We start from the raw sequence: 21439 nt of genomic DNA, 5'->3' as shown, positions 1-21439 counted from the left end.
GGTTTTCAGGAAACCAAAAAAAAGTACATGCGCATTGCAGGCACGAGCCGGCAAAATACAATGGATTTTTATGGTTCTTTTGCCAGTGGAGCACCGTTCTGTCCAACCGCAGACCCACAAACAGCTCATCTCGGAAGGGGCCGAGGCCGTCCCCCCTTCCCGGCCTCTCTCCTCGGCCCGGCCCCGCCTCCCGGCAGACCCCGCGCGCCGCCCGCCCTCGCGAGATTCCTGGTTCTCGCGACAGCGCGGCGCCGCCATCTTACCCGTTCGCTCGGCGCTCGCTCTGTCGGGCGCTGCGGCTCCGGCAGCGCGGGGGCCGCTCTGTCTCGTCCCGCTCCGTCCCGTCCCGCTCCGCACCCGTACCGCGCTCTCGGCCGCGCCGCCTTCCGGCGGGGGACACCCACTCAGCGGCCGGGCCGCGCTCCCTGGTTGAGGAGCGGCGAGCGCGGGGCCCGCGGGGAGCAGCCGCTGCTGGGCTGGTTCCGCCCCCTCCTTGTCGCTGGGCCTCCGGCCCCTTCCAGGCGGCTCTGCCGAACCGGGAGGCGACCGCGGCCTCGGCGGGGGGTGCGGGGAGGCGCGGCGGGAGCCAGGGTGCCGGGCGGCGGGGCGGCGCGGACCCCGCCGCCGGTGCTGGTGCTGCTGCTGGCGGGGAGGCGGGGGGCCCGGGCCGCTCTGGATGGTGGTTAAAATGATCATAGAAAACTTCGAGGCGCTGAAATCCTGGCTCAGCAAAACCTTGGAGCCCATGTGAGTACCCGCGACCCTTCCTCCCCCTCCCGCCCCCTCGAAATAAACCTGCCCCTTGCAAAAGGTGGGAACCCGCAGGGAAGGGGAACGCAGTGCCAGAGAGGCCCGTGACGACACCCGGGAGGTGCCCTCCCAGCGCCCTTCTCCCCCGGCCGCTTTCCGTGAGGGGCTGCGCCGCTCTCCCACTCTCCCGTCGCCGTCCTCGGCCGGGAGGTAGGACCGTCTCCCTCCGGAGGATGCAGCTTCCCCCCCTAGCGACCGCGTTCTTGTTCCCCTTTGTAGCCTAGGGGAAGCGGGAGACGCTCTGTGTTTGTGCAGCTCGTTGTGCCCCCTCAGCCCCCGCAGAGGCGACGGTAATAACCATGCCTTCCCCCTTGGCCGGGGACCTGCACCGAGACAGCTCAGGTGCCACTGGGACGTCCTCCAAGATCCTAGGATGTTCCCGGTACCATTTGATGTAGACTCTTCGCACATCGTTCTCGGTTGTTTTGAGTATTTGGCGCTCTCTTGTTTCCATGCCCTCAAATAAAAATTGCATCATAAGAGAGCTTGGGAGTAGGAGCTCCAGAGAATAATTTGCCTGTTTGTGAATATCTCCGTGGCCTCTAAGCATAACATTCATGTGAGTAAGTGGGGCTCCTCTGCAAATAATCTACGTCTTCCTTCTCTGGATGATATTTTAGTGGAATTGAGGTGTGAACTTAGTTTTAAAGGTTTGTTCTTCTGCAAGTATGGTGTCTATAGACATTTCAGATTAAAGCATACAATTGTTTTGTCATTTTAACTACTACTTTAACATGTCTGAATTAAATTGCTGGAGTTGGTTTAAATCAAATGAATTAGAACTTCTGAATTCATTCTGGTGTTAACTTTTGGTCTGAAATGTTTGCCCACGATCGGTTTTACTCTCGTAAGTTTAAATGGGGGGAGGGGAGAAGTCTGCTTTATGCCACAGGTGTTAGTTAAGTGTATGTATGTACAGGTATAGTTTGTATGGTTTATGCTGAAATAACTTGAAAAAGTTGTAAAATGTAAAATATTTTTTGGAGAGTTGGGCTGGGTTGGTTTTTTTGTCTGTTTGGGTTTTTTTTGGGTGCTGGTGTTTTTTTTTTTCCCGTAGTGCCACATCCAGACTACACTAAAATAGATGAATCTTAAAACTTAATTTCAGTGGACTTTGAATCTGGCCTGCAACAAATTGCACTGAGTGTCTTTGTCATAAAAGGTTTAACTGTTAAGATACTTATTTTGGGAGAATAAAAGCACATCATCCTGTAAAGGATGGTGAATTACTCTTCCTCTTGGGTCAATGTAATGTAATATTCGAATAACAGAGCACGTTGTGTTCTGGGGTAGTAGATCCATCTAGTTCTCTGCTGCATTATACTGACTATTAGTCTCTGGATACTTTCTCGCATGATTATTCTGTTAATGGCAATCACCAGTTTGATGTCGGTATTTCAGAGTGTACTGGTTAAGAGGCTTGGAACAGACTTGGGCTGTTCCATGTTCTCTGTTTGAATATGAAACCATGAGATTTGCTAGCAATAGTCAGCAGTTAGAGATGGGAATTTTCAGCTTTACTGATCAGTGCAATTTTCTGGTGTTTTTTTTTGTTTGTTTGGTTGGTTTGTTTGGTTTTTTGTTTTTGTTTTGTTTTGTTGTTTTGTTGTTGTTTGTTTTTTTGTCCTAAAAGGACCAACATGTTTCTGTTAAGTTAAATGTGGTTCATAAGCAGATCAAATGTGGTTCCTGGTCTGGTGGATTTGGAGTTGTCTGAATTTTTAGGTTTTAGGAGGAAACAAACCAGCAGGGACTATTAAATTCAACTGTCATTCACTTTTCTGCAGTGTCCTATGTAACGGCATTATTGAATAAATGTTGGAATTGGTGGAGATGTACTGTCGTTTCCTAGCAGTCAACCACTCTTGGAGGTGTTCCTGATCTCGGTTATCTGATGTCGGCTGTCTGAAATGTGCCTACAGCCATAGCTTCTGGCTGTATGTAAAGTTACTTCTGAAGAAGCAGCTGCTTTTGGTGCAGTAGTGATACAGTGAGGCCCTAAATGCTCATCCTCTGGAGGTATTGCCATAGGTTAAAAATGATTTTTGGCTTGTCTTTTCCCGTTAATGAAACAAAAACAGGTGCCAGCTGTTTTTGTCTAGTGGCTCTTTCTGTAACCTTTAGCTGCAAGATATGCTGCTTAATTTCCTAGCTAGACTAAGGAAGACACTAGTGTATTAGATCATTATGGAGGTGGTGTCTGTGTAGTTTTAAGGGGAGAAGTGCAGTTAAGAAGAAACCTAACTAAATTCTCTACACACAGATATAGACCTGTAACTATGTGCCGGTTATGTAGAACTGAGTAGTTAGAACATGATATACTTTCCAAGTTGCCCTTTTCAAGCAGCTATCATTTTTTAATCAGGATATATAGCTTATTCCAAAGACCATAACATATGTACTTCTGAAACATAATGTTTCAGATTAGAATATAGAAGTAACCATAAAAATTGTTTCATTTTATTATTTAAACTGTCTTAAAAATGCTGGCTTTTTAGTGTAATGAAACAAGTGTGTTACATAATTGTGTGGACTGGACGTCATTTGATTGTTGGATTGCTTGCATGTGGAGCCTCTGGGAAACTGTCCATAGACAAGAAGGGAGGAGAGAAGGGTGATGGAGGGTTTAAGATTTGGAATTTTTTGTTAATGGTGGGTCGTTGGGTTGTTTGTTTGTTTTGGACTGCTCTAATGCCTGTGGCAAAGCCTTGGTGATCATCCATACAAAGAGGCCTTATCTGAGTTTTGTCTTGTTGCAGTGAGGCAGAAACTGCAAAAGCTGCTACCATGCTGGAGCATTTGCAGTCCAGCTCTGCTTGAGGGGTGATGGGTCTCCAGTAACTTGCTACAGCTCTCCAAGGAGAGGCTTCTTTTTTAGTTTTGGAAATAACTCTTTGAGCAGCTCCATTGAGTGCCCAGAGAATTACTAAGTATACATACAGAACCATTGCAGATACAGCTATGTAAATACATGTACCAGCGTAAACAAAGCAGGAAGAGGCTTTTTTTTTGTGCTGCGGCTACTCTGTGTTTTACTAGAACTATCTTGCATGTTCAACTCCAGTCAGCTCCGTAAAGAAGGCATGTGTCACCAGTTGTCCCAATTGCTTGCAGACAGCAGCACGCTTAGTTTCTAGTGTTACACACCTTCTTGTCCATGGCATGGTTTCTGTCAAGCGCTGGAAAATAATGTTAGACTTGGAATATAACCATATGCCTGTCACCTCTTATTTCTGTACTAACAAGGCACTCACTGAGCCATATCTACTGTGATGGGTTTCTTTTTTGCAAGTCCATTCCAGATACTATATAAACAGTGTACATAGTCCTTGCTGGAATATCAGGTTCTGGCTTGGCAAAGTTCCAAGTAGAGGTCTCTTCAGTTTTTTTTTTCTTGAATTTGTTTGAATCTCTACTTGTGAAAAACCTACTTCTTTTGTACTAATGCTGCACTCACCCATTTTGCTTTTAAGACATTGCAATGTTCTCCTCCTTGCCCTAATTCTCTACAATGGAAAATTTTCTTGGTTTTAATTACTTTGTGTAAAATAAATTTAATAAAAATCTTTCTGTGGCCCACTGAATTTTACTTTCAACTTGATTAAGGCTCCCATATCTAATTTTTTTCACTTCACTGTATTTACAGGCTTGTTCCTCTGCTAAATCAAACTTGCAAGGAAGATGAAATAATATCTACAATAACTCTTATGCAGTATTTAGGCATACCGCATTGAAATGGGAAGGTTTTGTGCATTGGTTAATTCTGGAGGTGAACATGGTGTTGTAACTACTTTTGTCAGATGGAATAAAGTCAAAATTGTTTAAAGACTATTTTGAATATATTTATCATTGGAATATTTTATGGCAAACGATCAGTGTTCTCTGGTGTTCATTTATGGCTGCACTATTCTATTTTTGTTTGTCATGCTTTTCAGCCTTTATTTTTTGGCTTCACGCAGGTGCTGAAGAAAGGTAACAAATAAAAAAGGTTTAATAGTGGTGTAAGGAATATGCTAATAATCCAAGACATCGAAAGAATAGAAAAAAGTTAAAACGAAAACCCTGTCATTCCTTTCTACAAACATGTGGCACACCATCCTCCCAGTAACACTCATTGGCCCATCAGGAAGTTTCTCTCATTTCCTGTGAAACTTCCCAAGAAATTCAAAAGCGGTAGATGTTTCTCTTCATTTCACTTCCTTTGTTAACGCTTTGCATGAAGCTATTTATAACTAAGATAAATAAAGCATAAATACCCGTCACTGATATGTCACTTTTAACACTGGTTATTTTTCTACATGTGTTATGAAACTTGATAGTCTGTTCACCTCATTTATGTAGAGCTACTGTGTTTGAGAAATCGAGATTCATAGCTTAAAGTGTTGGTACTGCTAAGCTTCTGTGTAAAAATACTGTGTCAGAAGTAAAATATTGGTATTTCAAGGTATAGTTGAAAGCAGAAAATACAATGGAGAAAATTATTCCTGTTACAGGAACTCCTTCTTGTTCTTACAGTGAACATCAGCAGTGAAGTGGAACCCCTTGACTGCATTGCAAGACATGAGATACTGTGATGAGTTTTGTGTTCTGCACTGAATATGTGTTGGGCAGCCAGCAAGCTGACAGCTGTTCTGCCTCTCAAGAGCTGCCTTGAATCTGGGGGTGGCATTTTAGGCTGCAGCTGTATGAACGTGTCAGATCTGATTATAATGTAATTTAGAGCTGTTTTAACGACATCTGTAATTTACGTAGCAGCATTGGAGGCTGTTGCATTCCTCGATGTATTTCTATTACATTAAGTACCATTAGAGGGTTAATGAAAGTGAGCATCCTAAGAGTGGTCCTTCTCAGCCGCAGTAGTGCTTCAAGATAAAAGATGGATCTTGCTGAATGAGCCTGTCATTCATTTTACTTACTGAACGCTGTAACTTTTTATAGATTTTTTTTAGTAGCAACACAACAGAACGGTACAACTGCCTAAATTAGACAAGCTGCACTGCCCAATACACAGTGTACATCTTTCTGCACCCACTCAGTCCTGAAAGTACAAGGCATTTCTGTCAGCCTTTAAACATAGCCGTGTCCACTTTGACTGATATCAAGAACTGAGCAGTATTTTAGTAATTAATCTTCAGGCAACAAAACCAGACTCTGAAATTTAGGTTATTAATTCTCTGGATCAGAGTATGATAAATAACATACTTCTACATGTAATTTCTTTTACAGCAAGACCATTCACTGCCTGGAGGACTTCAGACATGGTCTTGAGGTTTCAGTGTATTGTGGTAGTTTAAATTTGTCAAGGAACTAGTTTCAGGACTTGCAGCACCTCTTTGGTTTGTACATTAATTTTAAAACTGAAGAAAAAAAAATCCCCATAGTTTTTTACTATCTTAAAGTTGTGTGTGCACACTAGCTGTGTCCAGAATGAAGTCTCAATTGAGAGTCTTTGCATTAGCTTGAAATAAAGAGGATGAAATATATCTGAAATGGACAAGTAGTGTTTTCACTACAAGGAAACTTTTTGAAAGTTTCTTTTCTGTCTTCAGTCTTCTCCTTCTTCCAAGCAGCTTTTATCACCTAAGTGAGTAACTGTGTTCATTTTGTGGAAACTATCAGGTTTACGATTTAACAGCTACAGCATGGGAATTTTTTTTCCTTAGTGCTTCCCTTTCCCTGCCGTAGTCCCTCCCCCCAAATTGTAAAAAGGTTACATAATGTATAGTAAAATACTCTTTTGTGTATTTCCCTTGGGGAATTTGTATACCTTTTCCAGATATTTTCACCAGAGGGTAGACCTTGAAATACTAGATTTTTTTCATAGAAGAGACATGTAGAAAATTGGGAATTAGGTTATATTGCCCAAAAGCTTAAAAATATCAAATTCATTTTCTGTGTAATGGTTGAGTTGTTGTCTAATAACTGTAAAATTTAATCAGCAGTTTGTTTTGTGATGCCACTGAATTTTTTAGCAAAATAAAGGATTATCCTACAGTTCAACTGGCTTCTCTACTGTTTGCTACAGCTCCATAGTACCAGACCTGTACCAAATACTGTAGATACTACTTTTTAAAAAATGACCAGAAGTAATTACTCTTGTAAGGCTCCAATTCAGAGTGGCCAGTTCACTCATTAAGAGCAGACTTAAAGGTTAAATTGCAGCATGAGAAACTTTATAGCACTGGAAATGTGTTTTTTCTGAGAGGAAAATATTTGGGCTTAGATATATCAGATGTTTCCTCAAGCTAATTATTTAATACATTAGAAGACTTCAGCTTTGTATATATGTAGGAAACCTAGAGTATGTATGTTTACTCATTCTGTGCTTTGTCATGTTAACAAACGTTTGAGGAAGGTAAAGGAGCAGGATAGGCAATATTAGTAAGCTATTTAAATATGTGAATTTTTCAGGTATATTATAAACTTCACAACTATCATTCTTGAGTCTGCTTGATGTTTTATAGTTCTTTGTATTTCTTCTTCTTTCTCTTGGTTTAAGAATTCATCACATGGTGGGGTGTTTTGGTTTTGGGGGGGGTTGGGGTTTTTTGTTTGGTGTTGGGTTTTTTTTGTTTGGTTATTTTTTGCTGTGGATCTGAGCATTCAAACAGGAGTTATAACAACCTTATATTCAATATTTGCTTGGTGGAGAGTTCAGAACCCTGTTGGGGAGACATGCCCAAATGTCTCACTTGATAGTGGAATATTTAATCCACCAGACTTTCAGATTGCTCTTCCCTTTTCGTACCTTTTACATTAAAATTACTCGAACAGCATGCTTTGTCTTTCATTTCAATAAGTTTTTGTACTGCTGCTGAAACATATTCTTGGGCACTAACCTGACAAGATATGTCCTCAGCATACTGTATTAAAAGTTTGTCTTTATTCTCTCTTAAGGAGTGAGAGATGCTTCTATTCACTGTCTTTTAAAACTGTTCTTCTGCAATATTTATGTGCAGAGGTATTTTTTTAGTTTAGCTTATCTGCCTTTTAAAATTACTTTTAGGAAAGTCTTTCAGTATAAGCTCTGTGCTAGTAAGGACTTTTGTATGTACGGCTACGCCAGTAACATGTTCTTGCAAACACCTTTAATTTGTATTCCACATACACTACATTTCTAAGTTAAGACTGATGTCTGTAATTGTGTGGTGATTATAAAAGTCAAAGTGCGTTGTCAGAAAATATTTTATATTTTAATATATGTAAATCTGAGTATTGGAAATGGATAGATTGAGAAGTGCTTAATGAATTGCGAAGTATTTAAATGAGAAGAAAAGACTGTACAGAGGTGAGTTCTCTTTGGCCAAATTACTTTCCCCTTCTCAAATATTCATTATTAAAATATTTAAGGCTTAAAGTTACTTTGACAGTTACAGCTTTTCTCTTCTGGTTTATCTTCTTTATTTGAAATGGTAATTTCATATAATGACTGCAAAACTGGATGAGATCAGAAAAAAAGGATTTTGAACTTTTCTGTGAGCTTTGTTGCAGTTGTGAACTGTTTGTCCTGTGATTGAGCAAGATATTTGATTGGGTATTACTTTCCATTTTGAAGCTTTTATCTACTGCATAGCAGTTTGAGGTATCCATATAATTCTCTGAAGAACATGTAGAGATCTAGCAGGAGAATTCTTTCGTCTTAAATATTGTTTATTAAAACAGGATTACATGAGCAATCTCCCTTGTTTAATAGACACTGTGTATTCTCTGAGAGAGTACAGACTGCGAAAAAGCATTACCAGAGATAAAAACATTTAGCTCTAACGTACTAGTTACAATCGTATATATTCAGAAGAAAACATGTTATGGTGTTTAATTGTAGCACACACTGGGATGTACTTGCTGCAGTGGAAATTAATTCAGATTACTTGTGCCAGCTGGTGTTTGTTTGTTTGTTAAAGAAAACATGAAAGTGAAAACAGGAGGAGAAATATAATTACAGATGCTTATTAGTGCTTGCAGCACATGGCTACAAAATGTTGAGGGAATGGAGAATTGGGAGTCAAGGTTGGGAAATATTGTCATTTCAGTGCATGTGAATGTTTTCCTAGTAGCCAGATTTTAGCATAAGAATGAAGTTATGTATCAACTTCTGTTACACTTTAAATGCACAGATTGCATTTCTGCTCAGGACTGTGATGTACCACACCATGTTCAAGTTCAGCTATGGATTCAAACCTATATTTAACAATTGAAAATATGTATCATTCAGTGAGCACTAGAATGCTCATATATAAATTTATATAAATTTAAAATATAAATTTACTTTTAGTTTTGAATGCAACTTAAAGTATTTGAAATGCATTGGTGGTATTCTAATTTTTCTGAGTTGTCAATTAAGGACTTTATTAATCTTATAATATGCAAAAATATAGTAAGATATATACTGTATGATAAATCCTTGTGCTACACAGTATATTTTGCTGCCATCAACATGGGTGCCTTTCCTGTTTTCTTTAATCTCACATTACTTGTTACAAAACAATGTCGACTATAAGAGCATAAAATGCAAGACAAAGAGGTTTAGAATAACTGATATAGCTAGCTCAAAAGGAGTGAAAAATCCACATGTGCACAACACAGATAAAGCAAGTATATTGGATATTATTCACATACAAAGGCTGCTATTCTGTAAGAAAATACTGTCAACTAGAGAACATAAGAACTTGTTTATCAGAAAAACTCAAAGCCTCTGTAATCCAAACCAGCAGATTTTTCACTAAACCAGTGGATGGAGAATTTATACACCATACTTAAGAATTCAGTTTGAATGAAAAAATAGAAGGGAATTGCGTTTAAAAAAAGCAACTCTCCCCCAAACAAAATCATCAAAGATCCAGAAGTCTTAATAGCTATAAAAACCAGAAATTTTCAGGCAGACCTCTGTATTCACAGTTTAAATTTCTTTTTTGCTTCATGAGACCAGTTACTCCTCTCTTCCACCGCTTGAAGTTTCTAGCAATTTAACATCATCTGGAAAAAGGGTATTTTATGAGAGTTTGAAAAGGAGTGTAGGTCAGATTATACCTTTACTATCTAAAATACTTCTTGTTCAAGCTTTGAACAACATATATGGAAGAGGAGACTTCTGTTTCAAGTCAGTACTTAAAAAAGGAAGTCAGCCTATGTCTGTGTAAAGATCATTTGCAGTTTAATTTTAAAAAGTAAAACGAAAGCACATTAAATCATACTGTTGATCTACAAAAGCATCTTCTCCATCTCAGTCTACCACAAAATATTGTATTCATTATTGCTTAATTAGTATCAATTTGAAATAATTCATCTGTTAGTATTTAGAAAGAAGGTATTTGTTGAATAGCCAAAATAAATATACAATTTTAACTTGAAAGCGTGTAAGTTCTTCCTGTTGTAGAAATTCCCCTGTACACATTGAAGAATAATAGTAAAATTCAGGACAATTGTTTTTAACTGTTCATATGTGGTTGTCTTGCATACAGAGTGACAAATGCTAAGACACTGCCACGGGAGAAAGTGATTGTGTATTTTGGTAATGAAAAGTACATTTTTAGTGAGGATATTTTCTTGAGACTATCTTGGAGTTGGGTGGAATTCAAGTCCTGGGATGGACAGTATTGCTAAGGTTTTCAAAGTCATCATGGCAGGGCGGGTTGAAAGCACTAATTGTTCATTATTTTTAAAGTTTTTGTTTGTTTGTGTTTTGGAGTTTTGTTTGTTGGTTTTGTTTGGGTTTGGGGTATTTTTGGGGGACTGGGGGGTATTGCAGGTTTTGTTTGTCTGTCTTTGGGGGTGGTGATTTGTGGTTTGGGTTTTTTTGTTACCTGTTTTGGAGTCTAGGTGGCTTTCCAGAGAAGATTTTCCATTTTCTATCCTGCTCATGAGAGGAATTGCTTTAAACTGAATATGAGGTTGTCATATAGTCAATATTGTAGGAGCTGGAGTATTCAAGTACATTGCAGTAACTAAAAGCAGGGTGTTTTTACTTTCTGGACTGACTCTTGGTTTTTTTCTTGGGTTTTTTTTTTTTTTTTTCAGTCTTTCCCCCCACTAAATTTTGAGTGCACATGTCATTTAAATAAGTTGTAGCACATTTTTTACAGTGACAGCTGACTGTTTGTATTATCAGGTGAGAACTAAATTTGTGAAAATTGAAATAAAAAAAAAATCAGTTTATAATGTTTTATCTGATTTTTGTGAAGAATAGAAAGGTGAAGAAAAACTGAGGATAATCACATGAAAATAGTTACCTCCCAAAAAATTGTTTTCCTGTTATGATGAAAACAGCACACTAATTTTCCAAGGCATGATTCAGCTTGAAACTGGGAGAGTACTGAAAGTCTCCTGAAGTGCCATTGAAGTTGCATGAAAGAGCGGTAAAAAAAGTCAATAATTTTGCAAATTCAAGGATTAAAAAGTTATGAAACGCTGGTCTTAGGGCCTGCTGGGGGCTGTACTGAATGAGAACTCTCATTGTAGCCTGTGATGAAAACTTTTCAGCATTGGGCTTTTGGATAATCTGCTTGTCTGGTGTGCTCAGGTGCTTGTAGCATTAAAGAGTCTCTGCAGTCGTTCTACTCTCACTGTGGAAGGTTATGTGCCTGCTTCCAAGATGACTTGTGAGTGCTTGGATAGCATTTTCTTCTGGATAAAGAATTGTTAAATCTGAGTGGGGCAAACCAGATGTAAAAAATTTCTGAAGAATTTTCAGTCAGTGTGCAGCCTATTTTTTTATTAACAGTATATATTTTCATTTTGTTCGTTCGGTGTGCGTGGGTTCTTTTGGAATGTAGACTGTGAACTCCCATGTCCTGTATCTATAAATAATGCAGACTAATACAGAATACTGTGGTACATCCCCTAGCATCTCAAGTATCTTTTACAGCATGAAATTCTACTATTGCCTGCTTTCTGGAGGATGCTGAATTACCTTTGAAGCTCTGACCTTTAACTTCAGGGCACTGTGCTGGGCCCAGGCTATCCATAAGATCTCCTGAGAATGGATGCTGACAGATCAGCTTCCTTTGCTTAGTGGATATGTTTGCGGGGGGATGTTGCTTGCTGTGCAGGAGATAAGTGTCTTTGGGGAGGGGTGTTAGGTGGTGCAGTATGGTGATGGATCTGATTTCTTCCACTGTCCAAAATACATGTAATTTCAATGATCAACATTCGGATTGATAATTAAGATCCAGCATTTAAATTTTGTTTATTGTGGAAGGGATTTGGAACTTCTGTTCTATACCTTCATTGTGACTGTTGGACTTCTATGCTAGAACAGTATTTGTGTAATATTCATATTCAGTGCAACTCCCTGACCACGGATTAATTTTGCCTATTTCTCGGTTATTTTTGCTAGAGAGAATGTACGGTTAGGATGCATCATTCCATTTTTTTTCCTCTAGTAGTTCTTTAAAATATTAGTACTAATTTTGATTACCACCCAGATAAGCTAGCTGTCGGTCTCGCACAACTGATGCGCATCCCTTAAATCCTGCCTGATATTGTGGGGCCCGAAGTCTTCCTTTGGTTTATGCTAAATAATGGTATTTCAGACCAGTGTCTCACCACTTCATTAGTTACTGTCTTTGAATTATGAAACATGAAATGGTTTTCTGCAGTAGTCTCGCTTGCTTTGGCAGGTTTTACTCTAAAGCACCACTACGAAGTTCATTGTAGATTACATTTGTGAAACAATATAAAAAATACTTCAGTTATATTAAATAATGTTCTACTGAATGTGAATGTACGGCTTACTCCATTGTAAGTTCTTTGTTCATGTGCACGAGTCCATCAGCTTCAGCACTGAAGTGCTCCATACTTAATTTTAGGTTGAATTCAGATGCCAAATGGATAATGATCCCTTAATTTCCCTTTATTTTCAGAAACCTCTTAGGGAGGTTTCTGTGATAATATATGACTTTGGAATTTTGAAACTGAGTTTTTTCAGTTAATCTGCTCTTTATGGCGTTCATATGTAAGTAATAATAAGATTCTCTAGAAGTATATTTGAGTCTCTCTTGAGAGCCTGATTCCCCCCCCCCCTCATTAACGGTCACTCAGTATTACATTTGGGATTAGTGATTCCATCTTTGGGAAATTATGGAAGTATTTGTTGTCTTTGTAATTGTTTTTAATACAATTAGGCAGTTGATACTATTTCACTCTAAATAGTTCATTCTAGTTTGCTCTTGTGTTTTCTGTGCAGTATTGTTAGGAAATATTCTAGGCAGTTGTTCTCTTGAAAAGTGATACTTAGCAATCTTACGTATCTGGATTCTGTTTTGAAAAACACCCCTGAGTATTTTTCAGTTACTTTGCTAGGAAGTGTTTTTGCCCTGTGTATGTATTGGTCATACCAGTTTCAGATATTATTTCTGTAATTAATTGCCTTTTTTTCTTCTAATTAATCTGTTTGCAGATGTGATGCAGATCCATCTGCCCTGGCCAAATATGTACTGGCTTTGGTAAAGAAGGATAAAAGTGAAAAGGAACTGAAGGCATTATGTGTTGATCAGCTGGATGTATTTCTTCAGAAAGGTATGGGCTTTGTCTTAACAATTAAGTTAAAATTCTGTCTTGTTCAGTTCATTCAAACAATCTTTTACCATGGAATTGTGCATTGACCTCTTTATTACCTTTGTTACATTGAAGAATGTAATTCAGTTTTCATGAAGCAATTACAAAAAAACTCAGGTGTATGGCTCATTATGCATAGATCATCCAATTCCAACCCTCCTACCATGGGCAGAGGTGCCACCCACTAGACCGGGTTGCTCAGGGCCTTGTCTAACCAGGCTTTGAATGCTTCCAGGAGTGGGGCATTCACGACTTCTTTGGGCAAGTGTTGAAATTCTCTATATATATTCCAGAAATATTCTTCCAGATGTTTTATTAAGAAACATTAAATAATTCAAGAATTGAAAACTTTTGTGAAACATTGTCATTGTTGACATGTTTCTTCGCTTGGTAAATGTCCTTTTTAAAATAACATTAGGAACAGAGTATTTAAGGAAAATACTCTTCATTGTTTTAACTTTTTGCTGAATGCTGGTTGGGTTTTTTGTTTTTTTTTTATTTATTTATTTCTTGTTAGAGCAAGTGTTATTCATGGTTTTGGATAATGGCTATTTGTTTGCTCCTTACTTGTAGAAACTCAGATATTTGTGGAAAAACTGTTTGATGCTGTGAATACAAAAAGCTACCTACCTCCACCAGAACAACCATCGTCAGGAAGCCTGAAAGTAGAATTTTTTCAGCACCAAGAAAAAGAGACAAAAAAAGAAGAGGTGGGCACTGATTTTAATTTAAATGTACATAATTTTTTCCTCATTCATGTAATTTACCTATGTGTTTCAGCTTCATAACGTGTACTTATTTATTAGTAATAGTTCCATAAATTACATGATAGCCTTAAAATATGTCAGAACATTTGTACTTGGCACATTGAACACTGCTACATAGTTTTTCTCAACAGAAGTGAGTGCTTCAAAGGTAAACCAAAGTGGTTTCGACTAGCAAAGGTAAATGAAGTTACTGAGTAGTGTAGGAGTTGCAGTGGAACCTAGATTAGTTCTCTGCTCAAGATTGCTGTTGTAGTTATGGTGCCCTTTAATTCACTATAAATCCAGGCTGCCATTCTAAATGGCAATCCTCATTCCTTCAGCTGCTTGATCCAGGTAGCATCCTTCCGTCGCAGGTGTGTATGTTGTTCAGTGAGCCAGAAGAGTAGGCTTGTGCTTTTCAACAGCAGCCTAGGTTTGCCTACATGGAAGTGTGTGGGTATGAACTGAACCAGATAACCTGATGGTGAAGAAAAGACTGCTGTCAATTTTTGGATATCCCATCCCAAAACATTAATAACGTTTTTTGTCCACCTGTAGCAAAAGCAGGTGTATTTTCATTGCAAACTATAAGGATGGATTATTCTACTTTATTTTCTCCCAAGCAGTGCTTTGAATATTCCTAGAAATTGAAATCTAATACATTATGAAGATTCTTTAATTATATTAAATGGTAAATGTTCCATTTCAGTGTTACTGCTGAATTTGCTCAACATTTTGAGTTTTTGGTTTTAGTAGGCTGTGCAGATCTCTGGGTTTTAGTATACTTGTGTTTTGATCTAATGTATATGCTTTGAATTCAGATAGTTAAAGAGGAAGAGCGAGAGAAAAAGTTCTCTAGAAGATTAAATCACAGCCCTCCTCAGTCAAGTTCTCGTTACAGAGATACCAGGTAATAAATTTTGCTTAATCCTTTGTATGATATTAGTAGTCAGATGGGTTTGGATTTTTATGATGTTACTAAATTAAATGTTTTCTTTCTCTATTGTCACCTAATAAGCCCAAAAAGAAGACTTTTATTGCTCTTATGCATATGTAGTTAAATGGCGAGTATATAAGTGACAGTGTAACCTGTCTCTTGAGTTGTGCACAGCTGTCACGTTTGAGTTTTATAATTCATTTTGATGTTAGATTTGTGGTTTATGTTACAGTACTTACTCTACCTGGTACTGAGCTTGAATTTTAATTTAGAAGCCTTCCCTTCGATAACTGTGCTGGTTTAAGAGTTAACCAGCAGGGGAAATGAACTCAACTCAAAGGAGAGATTATAAGTCAGAATAACAATTTACTAAAATAATACAGTAAGTACAATCATACAAACAAACAATTGGTCTTAACCCACAAAACCCAAATGTATAACCCAGTACCCTGGGGCATGAACAACGTGGTGTTCCTTGGGCCCCGCTTGAGTCCAAAGTAAAGGGAGAGGGGAAGAACCTGCTGGTGGGAGAGCTGTTGCAGTCTAGTCAAAAGTGGTGATTGGAGTCCAGTATAGGGTGGTGGTCCAAGTCTGTTTGAGAGCGATGAGCCGCAGTCCTTCTCTGGATCCCACAGAGTGGTTAAAAATGTTCCAAGACTCCAAGATTATATATCCTGCAGTTCAGGCAGGAATGCTCAGCACTTCCCTCAGGGCGGGGAGTTCCACAAAGGGTGTGAGGACAGGAGCATCCTCCTATCTCACAGGCCTCTTAACACCTAGTTTATAGCCTGAGGAGTCAGGCTCTATGGGCAGATGGTGTAAATGGTTCATTGATAACAGTTTCTGGGAAATGGCATGGAAGGCTATAGAATACACAGTTTTGGGTTACACCCATACCCTGATGAACTGGTCTCAGTTGTCCTAACTAGGACAATAACTCTTGGTGTTTTCAATTTGGGGAAGATGCAGTATTGGGTAGAAACAGAAATTTATACGTGTTTTAAAAATCTTATAGGTGGTAAAATGAATAAACCAAATTAATTTTAAAAGTCTTCTGAGAAGAAGGGAATAACCATAGTTAGATACAATTTATAACTTTTCTCTAATTTTGCATTGCCATTTCTTGAAGCTTTTAATGGTAGTTAAGATTTAAAATTACAGCTTCATAATTCTCATAATTAATTTCATGTTTAGAAGCCGTGATGAAAGGAAAAAAGATGAACGTTCTCGGAAGAGAGATTATGACAGAAATCCTCCCAGAAGAGATTCCTATAGGGATCGATATAACAGACGAAGAGGGAGGAGTCGGAGCTACAGCAGGAGTAGAAGTAGAAGTTGGAGCAAAGAGAGATTGCGGGACCGTGATCGAGACCGGAGCAGAAGCCGGAGCAGAACACGAAGCAGAGGTACCAACAGTTGGTCTCTAAAATACGGTGAATGTTTCCTACAAAATTTAGATACTAAGCTTAAAAACTATGTTGAAGATGTACTAGAATTTCTTCTATTGTTCTTGTTTCTTTATTCAAATTTAGCTGAAGAAATGAGGCTTATGAGATAGTGTTCTCAGGGCTTGTTTTCCTCTCTTTCTCTCCATTCTTCCTTAATACCTTTGTATTGAGATGACTATACTGGACATTTTTAAGCATTGTCATTAGAGAGGCAGAAAAATCCAATGTAATTCCATTTCATTTAATTTTAGGGAGGGGCCGAAATCATTACAGTAAATATTTGCATTTACGCATATATCTGTAGGACTTAAGGCTTCAGTACAGTAGTTTTTAGAATTAAACTTAGTTAAAAACAGAGCCATTTTTTCAGCTGAAAAGGATGCTTTTTCCCCTCAACAGTTTTTAATGATAAATTGGAAAAGAGCATTGAGAGTCATTTTTTATCTTTGTCCTGTCTTAGACATAACTGTTCTCTTTTAATCAGGACGATTACTGTTTATTTGGTGGTAATATTAGGAAATTAAGAGAATAGTTTGTATGTATTCAGAATAAAAGGTCATTTTCCTTGCTGTATATACCCAGGAGTGTTCCACACCTGTCAAGCACCATTATTTCCCCTATTGTGACAAAGCTTTGCATGCAATAAATACATGCATTTGGGTGCAACATAAAATGAAGATAAAATTAAAATACAACAATAACAGTGTCTTGAAACATTAAAGATTTGTAACTTTTATAGTGTTTTCAAGTGCTGGTTACCCTTTCCTGGTCATTGCTTCCCTTTATTCAGAAAAACTTTCTGTCTGAAGTTCGTAGAATATGTGCATCACTGAAGAAGATGTACTCTGCCTGAAGTTAAATAGGGTATCTGCTCTACTGTGGATATAACTGTTATTAAAATACCCCCCGTATCTGACTAGGTACTTCTCAGGTTATTATTTTTCTGAATAAACCTTTGGAATGTAGAATCATAGAATAATTGAGGTTAGAGGAGACCTCTGAAAGTCATGCAGTTCAACACCCTTTCTCAAAGCAAATAAACTGGAGCAGGTTGCTTAGGACCAGTTGGGTTATAAATAACTCAAGGGATGGAGACTCCACAGGCGCTTTGGGCAACCTGTAAAACATATCAATTATCATGTGTTTTGAGTTGATATGGAGTAAAAATACTTACATAGGTTAGTGGCTACTTCTGCTGAAAATGTGCAGAAGGAATCATCCAATATAATTTTTATTTTTATTTTTTTTGTTACAGAGAGAGATTTGGGAAAGCCAAAATATGACATGGATAGAACAGATCCATTAGAGAACAATTATACTCCAGTTTCTTCTGTGACAAATATTTCATCTGGCCACTACCCTGTCCCTACACTGAGCAGTACTATTACTGTTATTGCTCCTGCTCATCATGGAAACAACACTACTGAAAGCTGGTCGGAGTTCCATGAAGAGCAGCTGGACCACAACTCCTACGGAAGACCTCCGCTGCCAAAGAAACGCTGTAGAGATTATGACGGTATGTCTGTAGTTTCTTAATTGTTTCCTATAGCTATGATTAGCCCCTTTCTGAAAAGATTGAGGTAATTTGCCTTTCTTTTCCTTATCCTCTCTATCGCAGTGGTTTTTTTCTGTTACACAATTTTTGAATGCAAATTTTGTCCCACTCCTTATTAAATTTAGACAGCTTGCTTTGTTGGTGTTTGAATATTTTTTTTAGTTGCTAGAATTATTTTATAGAGATGAAAAATACTATATTTATATTGAAAAGTTATTTAAAAAATCTGGTTTTACATAGGTTTTCCGTCTTATGTCATGTTCCAGCCAAATACTGTATTTGATAGTTTTGACCTTACTGATTTCATTGTTTTTTATTCTATCTTATCTAAGAGACAATTTTCAACCAGGATGTTCTAGAGCTGAAACTTCCTAGGCTCATGTTAGCCCACTATTTTTTTCTGTGTAGATGTTTCTTAAGACTGGCTTGGGATTTTTTTTTTTTTGCTTATCTGTGCCTTACGCTTTCATTTTGAATGTCTTGTGCCAAACTCCGCACTAAAGGCTGCTGCAGTTGGCAGTGCTTTAGCTAAATTCAGCCAGTCAACCTGTTAGCTTAGGAGAGTTTAAATTTCCCCATAAAGTTTTTTCTGAAGGTTTTGTTGTTGTTGTTGTTGTTGTTGTTGTACCACAATGAGAAGTTTAAGATCTGGGCCACTTTACATTCAGAACTCTGATCAGAATTTTTTTTTAAGTAAAAAAATGGGAGGCTGAAGTCTCAAGTGTTGGCAGAGTTGTACTTGTGAAGAGTAGCTTTGCCAGTGTACAGTACAGCAATGCTGTGGAATGAGTCGAGTTGTAAGAGTGTAGTTTTGTTTTGAAATTTTCTCTCTTCAGTAGGTAACTGGTTCAATCATACTGCTCTTCCTACCTGCACTTTCACATTTTGAGCTTGACTCTTTGCAGAACTTCTGTTTTTCTTTAACATTTCAATTTATGTGTTCTATAACTCTTACTGAAGCTGCTTTTCCACATTATATTTTGAGTAAGTGGACACTCAGCTTTCTTCCTATTTTACCAGAAAGTGTTTTGACCTTTTCCCCTGTATTGCATTGACTTGTATTGTGGTGTTTGTTAGTTTGTTTTTGGGGGGGTTGTTACTAAGCAGGTAATCTAGACCAGTTTGGGTTAGAAGGACCCTTTAAAGGTCATCTAGTCTAGCACCCCTGCAGTGAGCATGGTCGTCTTCAGCTAGTTCCTGTTCCTAAGAGCCCTGTCCAACCTGACCTTGAGTGTTTCCAGGTATAGGACATCTACCACTTCTCTGGGCAAGCTATTCTGGTGTTTCTCCACCCTCGTCATCATTATTTTTTTCTTATATCGAGTCTGAATCTACCCTCCTTTAATTTAAAACAACTACCCTTGTCCTATCACTACAGGCCCTACTAAAAAATTTCTTGTAGTCCCCTTTTGAGTATTTGAAGGCTGCAATGAGGTCTCTCCTGAGCCTTTTCTTTTACAGGCTGAACAACCCCAACTCTTTCAGCCTCTCTTTGTAGGGAGAGGTGCTTCAGCCCCTCTGATCATTTTTGTGGCCCTTCTCTGGACTTGCTTCAATGTTTTACTTGTGTGTAAAAGAAAAGAAGTCGATGTATATTAATTTTAATCATATATGTGTTTAATATTTACATATGTATGCATATGTTCATGTAATATATACATATGTAAATAACATTTTTTTTCCTCTTACATAATCGTATTAAACTATAGCAAAATATTCTAATTCTAATTGCAAAAGAGAAAAAAAATTAATTTTGTCATGTTGGAATTTTATAACATTAACTTTACAGAGGTTTCTCAATCCCAGTGTCTGTGCTTATTACTTAGAAACAATGTGATTTTGTTAATGTGATGACATTTAAATTTCATTCTTTGCTTTTACCATTTGTTACAATTCAGTGCAAAATTATTTCTTCAAGAAAAATTGAACTGCTGTATTTATTCTGCTAGAATGTTGCTGCAATCTCCCCGAGTGCTGACTCTTAACAATAAAGTTCAATGGTCAATTTCATTTTCTAATCTAAGTTTCTGCTGGTATGTAAAACTCTTAATTTACAAACTGCCTCATTTTACGTGGAATGTCTCGTATCAACTCTGAATCAAGCTACAGCTGTTGAATACTAACAGCAATTCTTTTTGATGTTTCAGAAAAGGGTTTCTGTATGAGAGGAGACATGTGCCCTTTTGATCATGGAAGCGATCCCGTAGTGGTAGAAGATGTGAATCTTCCTGGCATTCTGCCTTTTCCAGCACAACCCCCTGTTGTCGAAGGACCACCTCCTCCTGGACTTCCTCCCCCTCCACCAATTCTGAGTCCTCCTCCTGTTAACCTTAGACCTCCAGTACCACCACCAGGCCCCTTACCACCTAGCCTTCCACCTGTAACAGGTAATTTAAAAAGATTAAACCTCATTTTTTAGTAGAAAAGCCTGGATGTTACTTGAGTTGTATACAGTGCAAAACGCTGTTTTCAAGAATGCAAACTGTACTTTAGAAGGTTGTACTATGCTCTGTTATAGTATAGCTTACCTCAAAATGATTCTTTTTGATGATAGTTGTTGCAGAGTTGGTTGTTGTAAAATTTGCATGCTAAATGTGAATCCTGAATATGAAGTAATATTTTAATTGTATTTAAGCAAAACCATGACATGGCAAAACTCAGTTCCTTGAGTGTTATAGGAGCAGTTGTCTGAAATTGACTGCTGCTACAGAAGGAGGGAAAATCCTGGAAACAACAGATATTGTTTCATTCGTACTAATAAATTTAAAGATAATTCATGACCACATCAAATTTATACCTGAAAATGTCATTTGGGATTAATTTTGAAACTAAACTTGTAAAGTAACTAAGAAAAATTCTGCAGCTTGTTTACTCTTTCATTGGAAAGTACTTTAGCTGGAGCACTAAAAATTATGTGAAGACTTATGTGCCTGACTTTCATTTATAAAATAGCAGTTTAGTATTCAGTTCCTTCGGGTGGTTTGAAAGCTGCTATGTTACTTTTATGTGATTATTCCTTTCTCTCTTTTTTTATTAACTCAGATGTCCCACTTGGTAAAATTACTCAGGAATAATTGATATTTGATATTGCTTGGAGGTTTCTTAAAGTCTTTTAATTTCCTGCTGATAGTATATTTAAGTAAGCTCTGAATGTATTTATTTCACTTAGTATAGGGTGTAACTTTTTGGGGTGATCAGTTCTACCTTGCATGTTATTTTCAGGTCTGCTTGGGAAGTCCAAATATATGACTGTATATCTTTTTCCAAAACCTGATTTTGCCAATGAATAAACTGAAGGTCAGGCTTGACTACTTAGCTTTGAAAGTATTGCATTCCCTGTTGTCAAAAAAGTCAAACCAACCAAACAAAAAAACCCCCTCCATTTAAAGAA

The 21439-nt window shown here is 38.0% G+C and overlaps 1 protein-coding gene across 3 annotated transcripts in view; it reads left to right on the top strand.

Moving 5' to 3' along the window:
- Positions 1-282: 282 nt before the first annotated feature.
- The window catches only part of RBM26 (RNA binding motif protein 26), a 56708-nt gene continuing 35551 nt past the window's right edge, over positions 283-21439 (top strand). For all 3 annotated transcript variants that reach the window (XM_027721121.2, XM_027721122.2, XM_027721119.2), the window contains exons 1-7: positions 283-747; positions 13205-13323; positions 13936-14072; positions 14930-15018; positions 16240-16451; positions 17749-18009; positions 20196-20435. In XM_027721121.2, the coding sequence (XP_027576922.1) occupies positions 677-747; positions 13205-13323; positions 13936-14072; positions 14930-15018; positions 16240-16451; positions 17749-18009; positions 20196-20435 (1129 nt within the window). In that variant the 5' untranslated portion in view covers positions 283-676. The remainder of the gene's footprint in view (positions 748-13204; positions 13324-13935; positions 14073-14929; positions 15019-16239; positions 16452-17748; positions 18010-20195; positions 20436-21439) is intronic.

The sequence above is a fragment of the Pipra filicauda genome, unplaced genomic scaffold (genome assembly GCF_003945595.2).
Source record: "Pipra filicauda isolate LSUMZ 115617 unplaced genomic scaffold, ASM394559v2 scaffold97_size2427393_pilon, whole genome shotgun sequence".
NCBI classification, from domain to species: domain Eukaryota; kingdom Metazoa; phylum Chordata; class Aves; order Passeriformes; family Pipridae; genus Pipra; species Pipra filicauda.
Note: the sequence above shows the minus strand (reverse complement) of the source record. Positions and strands in the feature narration are given on the sequence as shown.